The sequence below is a fragment of the Pristiophorus japonicus genome, chromosome 10 (genome assembly GCF_044704955.1).
Source record: "Pristiophorus japonicus isolate sPriJap1 chromosome 10, sPriJap1.hap1, whole genome shotgun sequence".
In the NCBI taxonomy this organism is placed as follows: Eukaryota; Metazoa; Chordata; class Chondrichthyes; family Pristiophoridae; genus Pristiophorus; species Pristiophorus japonicus.
In genome coordinates this window covers 162,367,236-162,389,811 of record NC_091986.1, presented here as the reverse complement: position 1 = coordinate 162,389,811, position 22,576 = coordinate 162,367,236, and the positions used below count along the sequence as shown (strand labels likewise).

The 22,576-nt window shown below is 43.0% G+C and overlaps 1 protein-coding gene across 9 annotated transcripts in view; it reads left to right on the top strand.

Moving 5' to 3' along the window:
* The window catches only part of atp8a2 (ATPase phospholipid transporting 8A2), an 889,999-nt gene that overhangs the window by 396,435 nt on the left and 470,988 nt on the right, over positions 1-22,576 (top strand). For all 9 annotated transcript variants that reach the window (XM_070892260.1, XM_070892256.1, XM_070892257.1 and 6 more), the window contains 2 exons: positions 2,335-2,473; positions 5,905-5,969. In XM_070892260.1, the coding sequence (XP_070748361.1) occupies positions 2,335-2,473; positions 5,905-5,969 (204 nt within the window). The remainder of the gene's footprint in view (positions 1-2,334; positions 2,474-5,904; positions 5,970-22,576) is intronic.

Sequence of the window (22,576 nt, the reverse complement as noted above, 5' to 3'; positions counted from 1 at the left end):
TTTTTTTTAAATTTATTTGGATTGATTGATTGGTTTATTTATTTATCATTTATTATTGATGATGGCTCTTTAAATACTTCACTTGAACCCCCGCCCCCCCGTTCCCTATGTCTGATTTGTAACCTACGCCTGATTTTCTAAGTGTTGGCAAGGTTTTTCTGAGCGTACAAAAATCTACTCTTACTCCATTCTAAGTTAGTTTGGAGTAAGTTTTTGCTGCCTAAACTTTCAAAACAGGCGTAAGTGGCCGGACACGCCCCCTTTTGGGAAAAAAAAATCTGTTCTAAAATGAAACTGTTGTAACTCACTTGAACTGGAGCAAACTAAAGGCCGAGAATTGTAATTTCTAATATACTCCATTCTAAACTAGTTGCTCCAAAAAAATAGGAGTAACTCAGGCCAAAACTTGACCCCTGAGTAACTACACTTAATTCCTACTCTCTGTTTTCTGTTCTGTAGCCAGCTTGCTATCCATTCTGCTGCTTGTCCCCTGACACGACATGCTCTGATCTTAGTCATGAGTCTACCTTATCGAAGGCCTTTTGAAAATCCAAATATATTACGTTAGCCTTGTCTACCCTTTGTTACTTCTTCAAAAAAAAATCAATAAGGTTGGTCAAGCATGACCTTCCCTTTTGAAATCCATGCAGAGTACTCTATTACATTTTTGGTTTCTCGAAGTTTTTGTATTACATCTTTGAGTAAAAATTAAATTTTCTTTCTTGCCACCGATGTTAAGCTAACTGGTCTATAGTTCCCTGGACTTGTTCTATCTCCCTTTTTAAATATAGAAATCACATTAGTTGATGCCAGTCCTCTGGCAGTACTCCCTTAATTAATTTTTATATTAAAGACGTATAGAGCTAGGGGAGTGGTGTCCAAATTTGCAGATGATACTAAAACAGGTTAATAATTTTAAGGAACAAATGGAAAAAAAGGGGATCTTGATAAGATGGTGGAATGGGTAAAGAAGTGGTCGATAGAATTTAATGCCAGTAAATGTGACATGGCATAATTTGGTTTTAAAAAAGTAATAATCAAACTCGGGACGGTGATGGGGAGAAAAACTTGGTGATGTGAAAGGGCAGAGGGATTTGGGGGTTCAGGTTCACAAGACATTAAAAGCAGCACATCAAGAAAATAAGGCATTAAAAAACAAACAAATGGCATGCTAGGTTTTATGGTAAGAAGTGTAGAATATACAAGTCAAGATTTTATGGTGAATTTAAATAATATCTTATTGCGGTACTGAGAGAGGTTTTGGGCTCCACACTATAGGAAAGGGCAAAGGGACAGTGCAGATTCATTGGGATGCTGCCTGTTGTGAGGAAATTCAAATACAAAGAAAGACTTGCATAATTGGGACTGTTTTCCTTAGAACAGAAGAAATAAGGCAAGATATGATAGATGTGTTTAAAATTATGAAGGGATGGGACACAGTGGATAAAAATAGTCTATTTGCAGTGGTTGAAGGGTCTAGAACGAGGAGACATTGATAAGAAATTTTGGACAAAGTGCAGAAGAAACATTTTTACACATAGGATTGTGAGGCTGGAATTCATTATCACAGTTGGTGACTGAAGCAGAGATGTAAACATTTAAATATAGGTTAGATAGATGGTTGAAAGAAAAGGGAATAATGAGGTATGGGAACAGGGCAAGCATATGGGATTCGGGCTACTGCTCGTGTGGAGCATTAGTACTTATCTGGAATTGGTTGGGGCAAATGGCTTGTTTCCATGTTGTAATTTCTATGTCAAAGAAAGTGTTATTTGAATTATATCCAGCAGAGTGCAGCACTGTTTAAACTTTTGTAGCTGTAAAAACTGTCATTTTTTTCATTTAACAAAAGGTTATAACATTTAATTATATGAATACCAAATCAACGCGAAATAAATTAGGGATTAGTAAAGAAAACCTACACGTACGGTGTAAAATGAGCACCTTCAGTGGACTCTGGGACAGTGTGAAATACTTATAGACTTGGTAATTCATTATAGACCTAGAAGTGAATGCTGCTCCTTTTGAAGACTCGGTGGATATATTGTACGATGTGGTGTGTCAGTAAATCATGCCAACTTGAAGCCCAGGTTTGATCCTTAGTCTATGCTGAGTTCAGTGGTAGGAATAAAACAATTGGCCTCAGTGCCCTATGAATACAACAACAACTTGCATTTAAATAGTGCTTTTAAAGTAGCAAAACATACAAGAATAATTAAACAGCCACGGACAGACCCATTAGTCTCACTTCCATTTCATGTAAAATAATGGAATTACTTATATGAAGTAAACATGAATATCTGTAACACTTCTTTTCATAAACCTATTTTTCAGAATCTGCTGCTACTGGGAGCGACTGCCATTGAAGATCGTCTTCAAAATGGAGTACCTGAAACCATAGCAACACTAATGAAAGCTGAAATCAAAATATGGGTCCTGACAGGTGACAAACAAGAAACTGCAATCAATATAGGTGTGTCCACCTTCTGCACCACATACACTAGTTTTTTTATGCATGACACATCAGTAAGGATTGTAATATAAAATCTGCATAATTAAATTTGTGTAATTAACTTCCTGGATTTAAAAAAAATAAGATTTCAGCTTAAATTGGGCAAACTATGAAGGTGCAAATGGCAAAATTATCTTCAGTTAATGCTTTACTACTTGGGATTACTGTAGAATGAGGGACAGCTCTGTTGAGATCTGCATTGTAATCATTAGTATAAATTTCTGTAAACCGGCTTCTGAAGAGGTGAAAAATTACTAGTTTGGGTGTCTTGGTTGGGTGCTGATTTTTACTGGTCTGCCAAGGTCACACTGTAGGGCCTCTCTGGTGAGCTGTTGATCTTCATAGGTGACTTTCTCAGAGGGAGCAAGGACTGGGTCATGATATGTGAATACTTATCTTGTTAGTGCTACAGAGTGTACCTTCAAGGACAAATGCTTGGCCCCTTTTTCTTTTATCTTCAATAATATGGAGATTATTGAAGATAAAATGGAGATTTTCTGTCATCTGAAGTGATGGTCTTTTTAATAATGTTGCAGCCCACTACAGAGTGGTTAATTTCCAGTTCACAAGAATGAACTGTGATTGATCACTATGGGCAGAATTGAACAATTGTGGAACAATTAATATGTTATCTTCAACCAAGTCAATAACTCTCTGCAAAATTATTTGTTGCCCACTCACCTCAGCTCTAGATGGATTGCAAATTTTGCTCTAGATGTCTTGCAAACTCATCCATTACCAAAATTATTGGTTTGGTAACCACATCTGATCAAATGAGTGTTAACAATAGTTGGGAAAGATGGTGGAGGAATGAGCATCCTCCAGAAAGCTCAGGGCTAGTTCTGCCCATTGTTAACTGCAGTATCCAAGAATGCATACCTTTGTCCATTGGTGAAATAGTTGAGCGTTGTTACATAGAATGCAGAAAATAATGCACTTGGAACAATTCAGTCATCCAAATCACTGATCTATCTGAAACTTCAATTCGAAAGATTTGATCAGATTAAAAGCTGATGTGCAACTTGTTTTTGTGAAACGCTTTGTGACATTTTATTGTATTGAAGGGATTATATAAATCAAATGGTTACAAGGAATGAATTTAACTGAGACTAACTCCAAATAGCGAACTGCTGATTTGCAGAAATGTTGTGTTGGTTGACCTGACCATTGTCTGAACAGATTTCCTTCTCCGAATTGATTCATATTGTCCAAACTGAAGCGTGAGAGGAAACTCTCCTTGGCTTGTGTTTGTTCAATGGTGCAGCCTGCATATGCTTCACTTGTATGTTCTCCCACAAGTCCCCACTATGCATGAAAATGCCATTTGCAGCTCAGATTTTTATACTTAATTTTGCTTATGCTTATTTAAACTCCAAATGGGAATAACCACTTCTCCTTGGATTCTGCTGAACGAATTCTGATCCTGCTGGTCGAATTCTCTGTGAAAATGGATTTGGCAATAATATTCACAAATCAAAATTAGTGTCTGCTGCAGTCTTATCGTGAAGAAATTCCCTGAATAGAATGGAGAGTGTCTTCAGCCTCTCAGCATTTTCTTTTAATGGAGCTGTGTTTTGAGAAAGTGAAGGAAGGAGCTGTTACATGACACTGTTGCATACCGCCAGTGTTTGTGATTCTGGTCACACTTGCTGACAAACATCAGTGGTACTAGACCACTCTTTACCGTCAGATCTGCTCTTGCTGAGTCCAGTGGATAATGCATAGGAGCAGGTTCTAGCCTGTTATCTCTGTGATCTAGCATTAAAGACTGGGATTATGGTCTCTATCTACAGTAGTCAGGAATTCTCCTGAGGTCACTCGGAATGGTGCAGAGAGTAGATAAGGACCCGATCCATGTGTATTAACCACCAGAAACAGGTGGGGGCGAGGGGAAAGGATGATTGATAATAGTGAAAAATGGATGGTGGTGAATGGGAGAAGAGGGAAGGTGGTGTGATGGTAATGAAGGGAAGCTGGGAGAAGCACTTTGGGCATGGAGGGGTGGGGTGGGGTGGGGGGTGGAATTTCTGGGACCAATGCTTTGGGGTGGGAATTTATCATCATTCATTGAAAGGCAATGGGGAGAGCGATTTGCCAGGATGAACTGGAAACAGAGTGCCAGCTTCAACTCTTGGAGGTGGGTGAAAAGTGGCAGTTAAAATGAGTTGGAAAGGGAGTATTTAAAAAAAAAAAAAATGCCCGTATGAACTGGACGGGTTGAAGAAGATAGTGTTTCTCTTAAAGGGTGGATGAATTGGCGTCTTTTGGATGAGCCGTAAAACCGAGGCCCCGTTGCGCTCTCTGTGGACGTAAAAGATCCCATGACACTGTTTCAAAGAAGAGCAGGGAGTTATCCCCGTTGTCCTGGCCAATATTATTCCCTCGATCAGCGTAACAAAAGAAAACAGGTTATCATCACATTGCTGTTTGTGGGTGTTTGCTGTACACAAATTGGCTGCCATGATTCCCATATTACAACAGTGACTGCACTCCAAAAGTACTTTATTGGCTGTAAAGCGCTTTGAGATGGCGGTGGTCGTGAAAAGCACTACACAAATCCAAGTCTTTGTGAACTGAAGCGGTGGGATGGTGGATGTGGGAGACTGAGTGAATGTTGAGGTAACTTCTAGTATTTTATCATGGCAGATGTCATAAACTAGCCCAACCCATGCTTATCCAATGCCCACAAATACATACATTCCAGCAGGCATCACTGGATAGCAATCAAAAGTTTGAACTTTCATTTGCTTACTTTACGCCCCCCGCCCCCTCCAAGCCCAGGAATACTGAAAACTTGTAGTATTGTACTGGCTAGCATCAACTAACTCAGCATAGTTTGAAGATTGAACCTAACACCTTCCTGATATTTATAATGGACAATGGATTTACCAACTGAGCCATTAGAGGGTTTCAGTAGCTGTTACATTGTCTGGAAGTTGTTTCTCGGGTCCCGGTGACTTGCATCATACCTGAGCTAGGAGTGCCTCATATCACTAAGGTGGAAAGTTCCTTTCCTCAACATTTTTTGAAATATTCACCCATATGACTGGACTTTGGAGAAAAAATAAATACAGTCTGATACGTTCACAATAAAGGATGAAACTGAGTACTGTGTGCAATGAGCAAGTGTGACCTCAGCTCCTTTAATACGACTCCAGAGTTCAGGTACCTTGTGGGTGGCCTGCTTATATACTGTGCTCCCAAGGGATGCTGGGATCCCTTGGGACTCCAACAGGTAGGCCCTCTGGTGATCTTGTAATACAGGTTACAAGGGGTTAAATACATAACACAGTCCAAGTATTATTCTGTGGCTTTTGTACTTGTCAATGTTGTGTTTAGGAAGGAGATGTGTTACTTTTCATGACTGTCACCTCCTTCTGTTCTTTTGACAGGTTATTCATGCAAGCTTGTGACCCAAAATATGTCACTACTTATCGTGAATGAAGATTCTTTGGATGTAAGTCATTATATTCCTTTCAAACCTTATACAGATTATAGCCCTTAAAACATTTATCTTTGTGAGCACTGAAGCCTTTCATTCAGCATCGTGATGCTTTCCATCAGCCAATATCTACAACATTTCTCGCCTGTCGAATTACTGAACATGTATAGAAATTTTAATTGTGAATAAGTTTTGGGAATATTTGTGTCTTATTTTAATTTGAAATTTCTTCACTAGAAAGCTGTCACCATTGTTGCAGCAGCCTGGTGGTTATGCCATCAACGTACACTGGTCACTACTAATATGCCACAAGAGGGAGACAGCAAGTGGAGACTAGACACTTTTCGATGTTCAGAGAAGGGCACTCACCAGAAAGGATTGACTTTTGACCTGGTTTGGTATCGAGCAGTAGATTTTTAGATTACAAACCTCCAGGTCCCGACTTTAAATCCCAGATTTGATTTCCATTCCAAATCACTGACCCTTGAGCAGTGTAGAGTCAGATTTCCACTCCCCGTCCACCGTCTCTCTGCTCAGTTCTCTGACACCTTCCTATGAGACAAGATTCAGTCTAACAGACATGAGGTGCCTCCCTGCAGGAAGAAGAGAAAGTTAGTGTAGAAATCTTCACTGGGCTGCTGTCATGCACTCCTTCATTGGACAAAGAACAGCTGAGACAACGGTTTAAGAAGTTGTTATTCTCCCCAGACCTCAGCAATAGAGTTATGTAACCTGGGAATTGACCTGGGGCGGGGGCGGAATTAGGGGTAATAAAACCTGAAGGCATTTGCTCTTTATTGGAGGATAAATTTACTTAAATATAAATAAAATGACTTGACCTCAACTAATGCATTTTGTTGGATTGTACATGAAGTTGACATTCGGGCATTCCACCTTGGGTTGGGTGGGAAGTTGGTAACTAACAGGATTCATCTCTCTTTTTTTGGTCATGATGAAGTTGGTGCTTCAGACCTACCCGCTCTTCTGGTGCTTCTGACAGGAGGAAGTGGGGTAGGGCCAAGATACAACAGAGCTATATGAATCAATAGAAAATCGGACATTAGGCATTGAAAATAAATGAAGACAAAGGCTCGATATAGTAGATATTTTTGACCAGAAATATAAGCAGTCTGCTGTAGGTGCTATATGGTGTTCATAAATTGCTTATTTTGCAGAGTTGGGTGCAGTGTCACTATGCAACCATAATGTTTTGACTGACACGCTAGCCTGTGTAACTGACTCGTATAATCGCTGTCTATGAGCAGTCAATGACTGAGACAGGCACAGATAAAGCTCTGATATGCAGATTACACGCACATTTACTTGATAAAAGCAATGCTTGACTTGCATGATTGTTTCATCCTCGTTCCTTTCAGATGTTAGATTAATGACAGAGGAACATTGTTGAGAGTTGTTTGACTCTTGTATTTTGGTCTTGGAAATGTTTCACCTTATTTTGTAATAAACTGGTAAAGGATCTGTCAGTTAAAATGATTGCTAGCTATCTGAAGTGACATTTAAAATATAGTACCGGCAGGCAGAGAGCATTTTTACTGTTGCTGATGAATCCGCACTCTGGACTGAAAAAGCATTAGGCATAGTGTCCTGACTCATGCATGACAAGTGGAGTACGTATTCTCGAGACTGGTTAGCCATGATTCCACAGTGACAATTATTCATAGCATGTTTTGTATATTTCAACATTGGAATCCTAACTGAGGGAAGTAATCAGGAAGATTGGTACTCACTCAGACACTCTCTCACTCAGACACTCTCTCACTCAGACACTCTCTCACTCAGACACTCGTTGAGAAATTGGACTTCACTAGCCAGGCAAATAATATGACAGTTTTTTCGGAAAACATGAAAATACAGAGAGAGCATTGGTTATTATCACATATCTGTGACCTCAGAAATCATTGTGTGCAGTAGAGTGGTATAGCTAATTGGTGCTGGAGTGATCAGTGGCATGAACCCATGATTCTCTGCACAGGGAGTTTTCAGTTGAGACCATGAGAGAGGTGGGTGAGGTTTTGAGGCGACCAAGCCAATCTCCTCCTGGCATGCAGGAGTGAAATTTAGATGTCAAGTCACTGGGTCACATGTGCATGCCTCAAAAACTTTGGCAAGATGTCTGAGCCAATGTGCCATTTCCACCTATCTTCTAACCCATGGAGTGGTGTAGTGCTTGGGAAACATACAGTGAGAATTTAAAAAAAAATCATTATTGGCAAATTACAAAGTGCTTTGATAGCTCCATTTTACAATTATGGATAGTTTGGTCACCATAGAATGGTTGTCAGTATGTCTCAAAGACTGCATTAAATGTACAATTGAATTATGTTGGCCTATTAATGGAAGCTAAGAACAAACTCGACCCTCTTTGGCAGACTCTAACTATGTAACTCAGACTCAGTGGACTATATACAGCAGATATCTCAAAGTGCTGGAGAAGTACCACCAGCGCTGACTCCACAAGATCCTGCAAATCCACTGGGAGGATAGACACACCAACGTCAGTGTTCTCGCCCAAGCCAACATCCCCAGCATTGAAGCACTGACCATGCTCAACCAGCTCCGTTGGGTGGGCCACATCTCCCGCATGCCCGACATGAGACTCCCGAAGCAAGCGCTCGACTCGGAGCTCCGACACGGCAAGCAAGCCCCATGTGGGAAAGGAAACGTTTCCAGGGCACCCTCAAAGCCTCCTTGATAAAGTGCAACATCCCCACCGGCACCTGGGAATTCCTGGCCTAAGACCGCCCAAAGTGAAGGAAGAGCATCCGGGAGGGCGCTGAGCACTTCGAGTCTCGTCGCCAAGAGCATGCGGAAATCAAGTGCAGGCAGCGGAAGGAGCATGCAGCAAACCAGGCTTCCCACCCACCCTTTCCTTCAACAACTGTCTGCCACACCTGTGACAGACTGCAATTCCCGTATTGGACTGTACAGCCACTTGAGAACACACTTTGAGTGGAAGCAAGTCATCTTCAATTTTGAGGGACTGCCTGTGATGATGAATTCAATATATTAACCAGGCATGTCAACAGTACACTGTTGACTGATCAACCAATCTGGCTTACTAAGGGAACCTCGAGAGATGGACCTACAATAACAACAACGTTCTTTTATTCTGCGCCTTTAAATTATGGAAGCATCCTAAGGCACTTCGAGCGAAAGTTTGACACTGAGCCACAGAAGGAAATATCAGGACAGATGAGGTAGGTTTTAAGGAGCACCTTAAAGTATGGTGGTGAGGTTTGGGGAGGGAATTCCAGAGCTTAGTTTCAAGGCAAATGCAAGTACAGCCATCAATGGAGATGCGCAAGGTGCCAGAATTGGAGGAGCGCAGAGATCTTTGAAGGCTTGTAGCGCTGGAGGAGTTTACAGAGATGGTGAGGGCAAGGCCATTGGAGGTAATTATTTCTCACTGTCACTAGGGGTCAGGATTTTTCCAACTTGGTACCAGATAATCCTGGAAGCCAATGCTCCAACAGATAAGGTGGACGTCGTTGGACAAACAGTCGAAAACAGCCCTGTTAAGCTGCGACTCTTTCGGTGTTTAAACACCAAGAGCACCCCTGTAAACACTTGGCCTCCCGAAGTCCTGGCTCTCCTAACCTGGACTCAAGCTCATAGCTTTGGATAAGTGGGATTTTCCCCCAGTTGGGAGATTTTGCATACTCCATTTCAGGCAAACAGAAAACCAAACATAAGGATGCAGATTTCTTTGGAGCTTTGACTCTTAAACATCACTGAGTTTCAGGTGCTTTACTTACCAGATTGCTCATTTCACAAACTTGTGCTGTTTAAAATAAAGTAAACTAAAATTTAAAATATCTTGCCCAGTAGGATTTTCTCGTTTATTTGTACCAGTTCAGACATCCAATGAAGAAAAAATAGGAATGCCATACTGTGACGCAATTAGAGCCTAATCCAGTAGTCTCTTGTAACAGTGGTGCTTTCTGATTTATAACTGTCTGATGCCTGAGTGAAGATAATGGAAGATTTCATGGCTGGTCACAATTGCTTATTATGAGGAAGGACGTTCTTGCTATTGAGGAAGTGCAGCGAAGGTTCACCAGACTGATTCCAGAGATGGCTGGACTGTCATATGAGGAGAGACTGGATCAACTGGGCCTTTATTCACTGGAGTTTAGAAGGATGAGAGGGGATCTCATAGAAACGTCTAAGATTCTGAAGGGACTGGACAGGTTAGATGCGGGAAGAATGTTCCTGGTGTTGGGGAAGTCCAGAACCAGGGGACATAGCCTGAGGATAAGGGGTAAGCCATTTAGGACTGAGATGAGAAGAAACTTCTTCACTCAGAGTTGTTAACCTGTGGAATTCCCTGCCGCAGAGAGTTGTTGATGCCAGTTCATTGGATATATTTAAGGTGGCGTTAGATATGGCCCTTATGGCTAAGGGGATCAAGGGGTATGGAGAAAAAGCAAGAAAGGGGTACTGAAGGAATTATCAGCCATGATCTTATTGAATGGCGGTGCAGGCTCGAAGGGCCGAATGGCCAACTCCTGCACCTATTTTCTATGTTTCTATGAGAAATGTGTTCTGTGGTGACTGTGGAGTTTTTTAATGAGACTGTCTGTAAATGATATTTGGATTTTACATTGGAAGTTCTGTTTTTCTTGACAGTTGACATGAGCAGAGCGCCAAAGATATTCATCGGCATGGAACAGCCCTAAAGTCCTGCAATGGCTGAATTCATCATGCCAAGGCTCGTATAATTTTACGAGCCTGCCTGTATTCTGTAAACAGCTCAAACGTCTATGTTTAACAGTTAGTACAGCACCTCCATGCCTGATGAAGTGTGCCATGTGGCATTGATATTTAAGTTCTCTCAAATGCACATTGCCCGAGCCAAGAATGGTACAGGGTACAGAGACTTGCAAAGCAGTTTCTTCGACGTGCAAATACAAGTGCAGTTAGATAAAGCCATAGGAATGGCCAATGGAATTTTGGGTTTTATAAATAGGGTACAAGAGTAAAGCAGTAATGATGAATTTATATAAAATATTGGTTAGGCCAGAATTGTGTGCGCAGTTTTGGGCACCCCACGATAGAAAGGACATTAAAGTCATAGAGAGCATACAGCATTGATTCACCAGGATCATACCGGGGATGGGAAACTACAGTTATGAGAAGAGACTTGAGACACTGACAGTATTTCCATTAGAGTGGAGAAAACTGAGATTTAATTAAGGTATTTAAAATTATGGAGGGTTTTGATAGAGAGACTCTTTCCATTGGTTGGGGAGTTAGTTGTGAGAGATCATCAAATTAAAATTATCACCAAGCGAATGAGGAGAAAGATTTGAGAGCAGTGTTTTCACACACAGGACTTTCACAGCATGGAATGCTATGCCAGAAGGAGTAGTTGAGGCAGAGACCATTACATCTTTTAACAACAATAACTTGTATTTATATAGCGCCTTTAACGTAGTAAAACATCCCAAGGCACTTCACAGGAGTATTACAAGACACAAAATTTGACACCGAGCCATATAAGGAGAAATTCGGGCAAGTGACCAAAGCTTGGTCAAAGAGGTAGCTTTTAAGGAGTGTCCTAAAGGAAGAGATAGAAGCAGAAAGGCATAGAGGTTTAGGCAGGGAATTCCAGAGCTTAGGGCCTCGGCATCTGAAGGCACGGCCACCAATGGTTGAGCAATTAGAATCAGGGATGCTCAAGAGGGCAGAATTAGAGGAGTGCAGATATCTTGCAGATGGTGGGGGTTGTTGTGGGCTGGAGGAGATTACAGAGATAGGGAGGGGCGAGGCTATGGACGGAATTGAAATCAAGGATGAGAATTTTGAAATCGAGGCGGTGCTCGAAATAAAACATCTCCATTATATACCTTATTTAACAGCAGTAAAAACATCATTTTACATCATTGTTTGCCTGACCATTTTGCCATTTGTGGAAAAAAAATGCACCTGTGGCACAATTATCCTGCTCGGGTGGGATGTAAGGGAGAGGTGAGCATTTGTGGTGGTAATGTAGAGCAGGGCAGCGTGGAGGCCCCGACCTGGGAGAAACCACAAGCCGCAGGTCAGGTCCAGAAAAGGAACGGAGGTGTGGTGGCCCGGGAGCAGCGTGGAGGCATACCACTTCAGAGAGTAGCGTGAGCTTGTGCAGGAAGGCGCCGACTTGGAGTAAGGCGACTGGATTGGACAACACCAAAATCAACGTCACTGATTGGAGCATGGGCAGATACACCAGGAGAGGCGGCAAGCAGCAGATGAGCGGCGAGGTCGGGGCGAAGGAGCGCCGATAGATTGTAGAACGATGTGATCAGGGCCCAGAAGAGGCTAGGGCCCAGGGGCAGCACGGGCCAGCCCACACTGCAATATGTGGGCGCATTAGGTCCGTGCAGCAGAGCTGGTCTCCAGTCGCCTTGGTTAATCTTGCCATTGGACCAAGACCGAGCTCTAAGAAACCTGTGTGGTGGCTGGTGTGCAATTTGCACACATTTATTTAAAAAAATCCACGTGCAGGCATCTTCCACCCTTGAATATGTAGTTTGGGACCTGGAATGTCAGGTCCTTCATTGAAACACCTGTGAACTCATCTCTTTTTGGTGTGGAAGCAAGACATTCTCGATACGAGGGACCACCTAAGAAGAATGTAGAGCAGCCTGAACAGTTACCAATGGCGGCTCCAATGTTAATCATAAGCAATCTTTTTCATAACATTTAAAAAAAAAATGCAATTAGTTTTTATTAGAATGCTGCTGTTAGTTTTCAAACTCCTCAAAAAGAGCGTTATTGAGACAATGACCATGAAATTTCAATCCAACAATCTTAAGGCTACCGCTTAATGGGCGGTTCATGTACATCAGGATTTTAACATTTTCTCGCCTGATATTCTGGAGAATCCATTCCCCTATAAGGTGTCATCAATCTAGTGATGAGCTGCAAGATAGAGATTAGAGAATTTTCTCCCTGTATGCTGACTGTGTATTTCGTGCATTTTCTGTTTTCTTTCAGATTTCCAGCATTTGCAGTTGTTTTGCTTTTTATATATGTTAGATATTATATCAGAAGAAATTGTGTCAGGATGTTATATAACATCACATTACAGAAACTGCCCAATTGTTATTTCATTTGAAATCCCTGGAAATGAAAATGGGGCAGCTTCTATAACGGGAAGTCGATCCGCAAAGCAAGTTTTATACCCAGGCAGCAAGTTGAAAATTCACCCCAAGTGGCTAGGTCAGCAGCCTTACAGAGGCTTGTTTATCCATAGTTTTTGAACTTAGAAACATAGACATAGAAAATAGGTGCAGGAGTAGGCCATTCGGCCCTTCTAGCCTGCACCGCCATTCAATGAGTTCATGGCTGAACATTCAACTTCAGTACCCCATTCCTGCTTTCTCGCCATACCCCTTGATCCCCCTAGCAGTAAGGACCTCATCTAACTCCTTTTTGAATATATTTAGTGAATTGGCCTCAACAACTTTCTGTGGTAGAGAATTCCACAGGTTCACCACTCTCTGGGTGAAGAAGTTCCTCCGCATCTCGGTCCTAAATGGCTTACCCCTTATCCTTAGACTGTGACCCCTGGTTCTGGACTTCCCCAACATTGGGAACATTCTTCCTGCATCTAACCTGTCTAACCCTGTCAGAATTTTATATGTTTCTATGAGGTCCCCTCTCATTCTTCTGAACTCCAGTGAATACAAGCCCAGTTGATCCAGTCTTTCTTGATAGGTCAGTCCCGCCATCCCGGGAATCAGTCTGGTGAACCTTCGCTGCACTCCCTCAATAGCAAGAATGTCCTTCCTCAGGTTAGGAGACCAAAACTGTACACAATACTCCAGGTGTGGCCTCACCAATGCCCTGTACAACTGTAGCAACACCTCCCTGCCCCTGTACTCAAATCCCCTTGCTATGAAGGCCAACATGCCATTTGCTTTCTCAACCGCCTGCTGCACCTGCATGCCAACCTTCAATGACTGATGTACCATGACACCCAGGTCTCTTTGCACCTCCCCTTTTCCTAATCTGTCACCATTCAGATAATAGTCTGTCTCTCTGTTTTTACCACCAAAGTGGATAACCTCACATTTATCCACATTATACTTCATCTGCCATGCATTTGCCCACTCACCCAACCTATCCAAGTCGCTCTGCAGCCTCACAGCATCCTCCTCGCAGCTCACACTGCCACCCAACTTAGTGTCATCCGCAAATTTGGAGATACTACATTTAATCCCCTCATCTAAATCATTAATGTACAGTGTAAACAGCTGGGGCCCCAGCACAGAACCTTGCGGTACCCCACTAGTCACTGCCTGCCATTCTGAAAAGTACCCATTTACTCCTACTCTTTGCTTCCTGTCTGACAACCAGTTCTCAATCCATGTCAGTACACTACCCCCAATCCCATGTGCTCTAACTTTGCACATCAATCTCTTGTGTGGGACCTTGTCGAACGCCTTCTGAAAGTCCAAATATACCACATCAACTGGTTCTCCCTTATCCACTCTACTGGAAACATCCTCAAAAAATTCCAGAAGATTTGTCAAGCATGATTTCCCTTTCACAAATCCATGCTGACTTGGACCTATCATGTCACCTCTTTCCAAATGCACTGCTATGACATCCTTAATAATTGATTCCATCATTTTACCCACTACCGATGTCAGGCTGACCGGTCTATAATTCCCTGTTTTCTCTCTCCCTCCTTTTTTAAAAAGTGGGGTTACATTGGCTACCCTCCACTCCATAGGAACTGATCCAGAGTCAATGGAATGTTGGAAAATGACTGTCAACGCATCCACTATTTCCAAGGCCACCTCCTTAAGTACTCTGGGATGCAGTCCATCAGGCCCTGGGGATTTATCGGCCTTCAATCCCATCAATTTCCCCAACACAATTTCCCGGCTAATAAGGATTTCCCTCAGTTCCTCCTCCTTACTAGACCCCCCGACCCCTTTTATAACCGGAAGGTTGTTCGTGTCCTCCTTCGTGAATACCGAACCAAAGTACTTGTTCAATTGGTCCGCCATTTCTTTGTTCCCCGTTATGACTTCCCCTGATTCTGACTGCAGGAGACCTACATTTGTCTTTACTAACCTTTTTCTCTTTACATATCTATAGAAAGTTTTGCAATCCGTCTTAATGTTCCCTGCAAGCTTCTTCTCATACTCCATTTTCCCTGCCCTAATCAAACCCTTTGTCCTCCTCTGCTGAGTTCTAAATTTCTCCCAGTCCCCAGGTTCGCTGCTATTTCTGGCCAATTTGTATGCCACTTCCTTGGCTTTAATACTATCCCTGATTTCCCTTGATAGCCACGGTTGAGCCACCTTCCCTTTTTTATTTCTATGCCAGACAGGAATGTACAATTGTTGTAGTTCATCCATGCGGTCTCTAAATGTCTGCCATTGCCCATCCACAGTCAACCCCTTAAGTATCATTCGCCAATCCATCTCAGCCAATTCACGCCTCATACCTTCAAAGTTAGCCTTCTTTAAGTTCTGGACCATGGTCTCTGAATTAACTGTTTCATTCTCCATCCTAATGCAGAATTCCACCATATTATGGTCACTCTTCCCCAAGGGGCCTCGCACAACGAGATTGCTAATTAATCCTTTCTCATTACATAACACCCAGTCTAAGATGGCCTCCCCCCTAGTTGGTTCCTCGACATATTGGTCTAAAAAACCATCCCTTATGCACTCCAGAAAATCCTCCTCCACCGTATTGCTTCCAGTTTGGTTAGCCCAATCTATGTGCATATTAAAGTCACCCATTATAACTGCTGCACCTTTATTGCACGCACCCCTAATTTCCTGTTTGATGCCCTCCCCAACATCACTACTACTGTTTGGAGGTCTGTACACAACTCCCACTAACGTTTTTTGCCCTTTGGTGTTCTGCAGCTCTACCCATATAGATTCCACATCATCCAAGCTAATGTCCTTCCTAACTATTGCCTTAATCTCCTCCTTAACCAGCAATGCTACCCCACCTCCTTTTCCTTTTATTCTATCCTTCCTGAATGTTGAATACCCCTGGATGTTGAGTTCCCAGCCCTGCTCATCCTGGAGCCACGTCTCCGTAATCCCAATCACATCATATTTGTTAACATCTATTTGCACAGTTAATTCATCCACCTTATTGCGGATACTCCTTGCATTAAGACACAAAGCCTTTAGGCTTGTTTTTTTAACACCCTCTGTCCTTTTAGAATTTTGCTGTACAATGGCCCTTTTTGTTCTTTGCCTTGGGTTTCTCTGCCCTCCACTTTTCCTCATCTCCTTTCTGTCTTTTGTTTTTGCCTCCTTTTTGTTTCCCTCTATCTCCCTGCATTGGTTCCCATCCCCCTGCCATATTAGTTTAACTCCTCCCCAACAGCACTAGCAAACACTCCCCCGAGGACATTGGTTCCGATTCTGCCCAGGTGCAGACCGTCCGGATTGTACTGGTCCCACCTCCCCCAGAACCGGTTCCAATGCCCCAGGAATTTGAATCCCTTCCTGCTGCACCATTGCTCAAGCCACGTATTCATCTGAGCTATCCTGCGATTCCCTGAAAAGTTTACTATTTTATGGTAGTGGAATAACTCCAATTCTTACATAGGATTACATTAAGATATACAGCACAGAAACAGGCAATTTGGCCCAACCAGTCCATGTTAGCATTTATGCTCCACTCGAGCCTCCTCTTGTCTTTCCTCATCTAAATCTGTTAGCATAATCCTCTAATACCTTCTCGAGGAACTTGAGCACAAAAGTCTAGGCTGACACTCCGAGGGAGTGCTGCACTGTCAGAGATGCCGCCTTTTGGATGAGATGTTAAACCGAGGCACCATCTGCCCTCTCAACTGGATGTAAAAGACCCCATGGGAATATTTCGAAGAAGAGCAGGGGAGTTATCCTCGGTGTCCTGTCCAATATTTATTTTTCAATCAGCATAATAAAAACAGATTATTTGGTCATTATCACATTGAAGTTTGTGGGAGTGAGCTGTGCGCAAGTTAACTGCCACATTTCCCACATTACAACAGTGACGACACTCCAAAAGTACTTAATTGGCTGTAAAGCGCTTTGAGACGTCCGGTAGTCATGAAAAGCGCTATAGAAACATAGAAAATAGGTGCAGGAGTAGGCCATTCAGCCCTTCGATCCTGCACCACCATTCAATAAGATCATGGCAGATCATTTCCTCAGTACCCCTTTCCTGCTTTCTCTCCATACCCCTCGATCCCTTAAACCGTAAGGGCCATATCTAACTCCCTCTTGAATATATCCAATAAACTGGCATCAACAACTCTCTGCAGCAGGGAATTCCACAGGTTCTGAGTGAAGAAGTTTCTCCTCATCTCAGTCCTAAATGGCCTACCTCTTATCCTAAGCTTGTGTCTCCTGGTTCTGGACTTCCCCAACATCGGGAACATTCTTCCCGCATCTAACCTGTCCCGTCCCGTCAGAATCTTATACGTTTCTATGAGATCTCCTCTCATCCTTCTAAACTCCAATGTATAAAGGTCCAGTTGATCCAGTCTCTCCTCATACATCAGTCCAGCCATCCCTGGAATCAGTCTGGTGAACCTTCGCTGCACTCCCTCAATAGCAAGAATGTCCTTCCTCAGATTATTCCAGGTGAGACCTCACCAAGGCCCTGTACAATTGCAGTAAGACCTCCCTGCTCTTATACTCAAATCCCCTAGCAATGAAGGCCAACATGTCATTTGCCGCCTTCACCGCCTGCTGTACCTGTATGTCATCTTTCAATGACTGATGAACCATGACAACCAGGTCTCGTTGCACCTCCCCTTTTCCTAATCTGCCGCCATTCAGATGATGATCTGCCTTCGTGTTATTGCCTCCAAAGTGGATAACCTCACATTTATCCACATTACACTGCATCTGCCATGTATGTGCCCACTCATCTAACCTGTCCAAATCACCCTGCAGCCTCTAAGCATCCTCCTCACAGCTCACACCGCCACCCAGTTTAGTGTCATCTGCAAACTTGGATATATTACATTCAATTCCTTCATCCAAATCATTAATGTATATTGTAAAGAGCTGGGGTCCCAGCACTGAGCCCTGCGGCGCGGCACTCCACTGGTCACTGCCTCCCATTCCAAAAAGGACCCGTTTATCCCGACTCTCTGCTTCCTGTCTGCCAATCAGTTCTCTATCCATGCCAGTACATTACCCGCAATACAACGTGGTTTGATTTTGCACACCAATCTCTTATGTGGGACCTTGTTAAATGCCTTTTGAAAGTCCAATTACACCACATCCACTAGTTCTCCCTTGTCCACTCTACTAGTTACATCCTCAAAAAATTCCAGAAGATTTGTCAAGCATGATCCATGCTGACTTGGACCGATCCTGTCACTGCTTTCAAAATGCGCTGCTATTTAGAAACATAGAAACATAGAAAATAGGTGCAGGAGTAGGCCATTCGGCCCTTCTAGCCTGCACCTCCATTCAATGAGTTCATGGCTGAACATTCAACTTCAGTACCCCATTCTTGCTTTCTCGCCATACCCCTTGATCCCCCTAGTAGTAAGGACCTTATCTAACTCCTTTTTGAATATATTTAGTGAATTGGCCTCAACAACTTTCTGTGGTAGAGAATTCCACAGGTTCACCACTCTCTGGGTGAAGAAGTTCCTCCGCATCTCGGTCCTAAATGGCTTACCCCTTATCCTTAGACTGTGACCTCTGGTTCTGGACTTCCCCAACATTGGGAACATTCTTCCTGCATCTAACCTGTCTAACCCCGTCAGAATTTTAAATGTTTCTATGCGGTCCCCTCTCATTCTTCTGAACTCCAGTGAATACAAGCCCAGTTGATCCAGTCTTTCTTGATAGGTCAGTCCCGCCATCCCGGGAATCAGTCTGGTGAACCTTCGCTGCACTCCCTCAATAGCAAGAATGTCCTTCCTCAGGTTAGGAGACCAAAACTGTACACAATACTCCAGGTGTGGCCTCACCAATGCCCTGTACAACTGTAGCAACACCTCCCTGCCCCTGTACTCAAAACCCCTTGCTATGAAGGCCAACATGCCATTTGCTTTCTTAACCGCCTGCTGTACTTGCATGCCAACCTTCAATGACTGATGTACCATGACACCCAGGTCTCGTTGCACCTTCCCTTTTCCTAATCTGTCACCATTCAGATAATAGTCTGTCTCTCTGTTTTTACCACCAAAGTGGATAACCTCACATTTATCCACATTATACTTCATCTGCCATGCATTTGCCCACTCACCTAACCTATCCAAGTCGCTCTGCAGCCTCTCAGCATCCTCCTCGCAGCTCACACTGCCACCCAACTTAGTATCATCCGCAAATTTGGAGATACTACATTTAATCCCCTCATCTAAATCATTATTGTACAGTGTAAACAGCTGGGGCCCCAGCACAGAACCTTGCGGTACCCCACTAGTCACTGCCTGCCATTCTGAAAAGTACCCATTTACTCCTACTCTTTGCTTCCTGTCTGACAACCAGTTCTCAATCCACGTCAGCAAACTACCCCCAATCCCATGTGCTTTAACTTTGCACATCAATCTCTTGTGTGGGACCTTGTCGAACGCCTTCTGAAAGTCCAAATATACCACATCAACTGGTTCTCCCTTGTCCACTCTACTGGAAACATCCTCAAAAAATTCCAGAAGATTTGTCAAGCATGATTTCCCTTTCACAAATCCATGCTGTCTTGGACCCATCATGTCACCTCTTTCCAAATGCACTGCTATGACATCCTTAATAATTGATTCCATCATTTTACCCACTACCGATGTCAGGCTGACCGGTCTATAATTCCCTGTTTTCTCTCTCCCTCCTTTTTTTAAAAAGTGGGGTTACATTGGCTACCCTCCACTCCATAGGAACTGATCCAGAGTCAATGGAATGTTGGAAAATGACTGTCACTGCATCCACTATTTCCAAGGCCACCTCCTTAAGTACTCTGGGATGCAGTCCATCAGACCCTGGGGATTTATCGGCCTTCAATCCCATCAATTTCCCCAACACAATTTCCCGGCTAATAAGGATTTCCCTCAGTTCCTCCTCCTTATTAGACCCCCGACCCCTTTTATAACCGGAAGGTTGTTTGTGTCCTCCTTCGTGAATACCGAACCAAAGTACTTGTTCAATTGGTCTGCCATTTATTTGTTCCCCGTTATGACTTCCCCTGATTCTGACTGCAGGGGACCTACGTTTGTCTTTACTAACCTTTTTCTCTTTACATATCTATAGAAAGTTTTGCAATCCGTCTTAATGTTCCCTGCAAGCTTCTTCTCATACTCCATTTTCCCTGCCCTAATCAAACCCTTTGTCCTCCTCTGCTGAGTTCTAAATTTCTCCCAGTCCCCAGGTCCGCTGCTATTTCTGGCCAATTTGTATGCCACTTCCTTGGCTTTAATACTATCCCTGATTTCCCTTGATAGCCACGGTTGAGCCACCTTCCCTTTTTTATTTTTATGCCAGACAGGAATGTACAATTGTTGTAGTTCATCCATGCGGTCTCTAAATGTCTGCCATTGCCCATCCACAGTCAACCCCTTGAGTATCATTCGCCAATCCATCCCAGCCAATTCACGCCTCATACCTTCAAAGTTAGCCTTCTTTAAGTTCTGGACCATGGTCTCTGAATTAACTGTTTCATTCTCCATCCTAATGCAGAATTCCACCATATTATGGTCACTCTTCCCCAAGGGGCCTTGCACAACGAGATTGCTAATTAATCCTCTCTCATTACATAACACCCAGTCTAAGATGGCCTCCCCCCTAGTTGGTTCCTCGACATATTGGTCTAAAAAACCATCCCTTATGCACTCCAGGAAATCCTCCTCCACCGTATTGCTTCCAGTTTGGTTAGCCCAATCTATGTGCATATTAAAGTCACCCATTATAACTGCTGCACCTTTATTGCATTCACCCTTAATAATTATTTATTTCATCCTTAATAATTGATTCCAACATTTTCCCCATTACTGATGTCAGGCTAACCAGTCTAAAATTACCCGTTTTCTCTCTCCCTCCTTTTTTTAAAAGTGATGTTACATTAGCTACCCTCCAGTCCATAGAAACTGATCCTGAGTTGATAGACTGTTGGAAAATGATCACCAATGCATCCACTATTTCTCGTGCCACTTCCTTAAGTACCCTGGGATGCAGACAATCAGGCCCCGGGGATTTATCGGCCTTCAATCCCATCAATTTCCCCAACACAATTTTCCGCCTAATAAGGATATCCTTCAGTTCCTCCTCTCTAGACCTTCGGTCCCCTAGTACATCCGGAAGGTTATTTGTGTCTTCCTTCGTGAAGACAGAACCAAAATATTTGTTCAATTGGTCTGCCATTTCTTTGTTCCCCATTATAAATTAACCTGAGTCCGACTGCAAGGGACCTACGTTTGTCTTCACTAATCTTTTTCTCTTCACATATCTATAGAAGCTTTTGCAGTCAGTTTTTATGTTCTTGGCAAGTTTCCTCTCGTACTCTATTTTCCCCCTCCTAATCAAACCCTTGGTCCTCCTCTGCTGAATTCTAAATTTCTCCCAGTCCTCAGGTTTGCTGCTTTTTCTGTCCAATTTATATGCCTCTTCCTTGGATCAAACACTCTCCTTAATTTCCCTTGTTCGCCACAGTTGAGCCACCTTCCCTGTTTTATTTTTACTCCAGACAGGGATGTCCAATTGTTGAAGTTCATCCATGTGATCTATAAATGTTTGCCATTGGCTATCCACCGTCAACCCTCTAAGTATCATTTGCCAGCCTATTCTAGCCAATTCACGCCTCATGCCGTCGAAGTTATCTTTCATTAAGTTCAGGACCCTAGTTTCTGAATGAACTGTGTCACTCTCCTTAATAAAGAATTCTACCATGTTATGGTCACTCTTCCCCAAGGGGCCTCGCACAACAAGAATGTTAATTAGTCCCTTCTCATTACACATCACCCATTCTCGGATAGCCAGCTCTCTAGTTGGTTCCTCGACATATTGGTCTCGAAAATCATCCCTAATACACTCCAGGAAATCCTTCTCCACCGCATTGCTACCAGTTTGGTTGGCCCAATCTATATGTATTGGCCCAATCTATATGTAAATTAAAGTCCCCATGATAACTGCTGTACCTTTATTGCACACATCCCTTATTTCTCTCTCTCATATGCTTGTCTAGCCTCCCCTTAAATGCATCTATACTATTCGCTTCAACCACTCCCTCTGGTAGCGAGTTCCATATTCTCACCAATCTTTGGGTAAAGAAGTTTCTAATGAATTCCCGATTGGATTCTTGGTGACTATCTTGTATTGATGGCCTCTAGTTGTGCTCTTCCCCACAAGTGGAAACTGATATGTCCTTACTATATAGTACAAATGCACATGAGGCCCATGCTTGAGAGAAGGTCACTCTGTGACCAGCAACTTTTATTCCAGCACTGAAGTGATGAAGGTGGGTGGAGCTTCACCTTTTATACCTGAAAGACTAGGTTAGGAGTGTCTCCCACAAGTTCACCACCTAGTGGTCAATATTCTCTCAGTGCACAACTAGTCAGTTTATACATGGTTTACAATGACAGTTAAATACATGACAGAAACATTCTCTAACCACTCTGTTTCCACTGATAGGGGAAA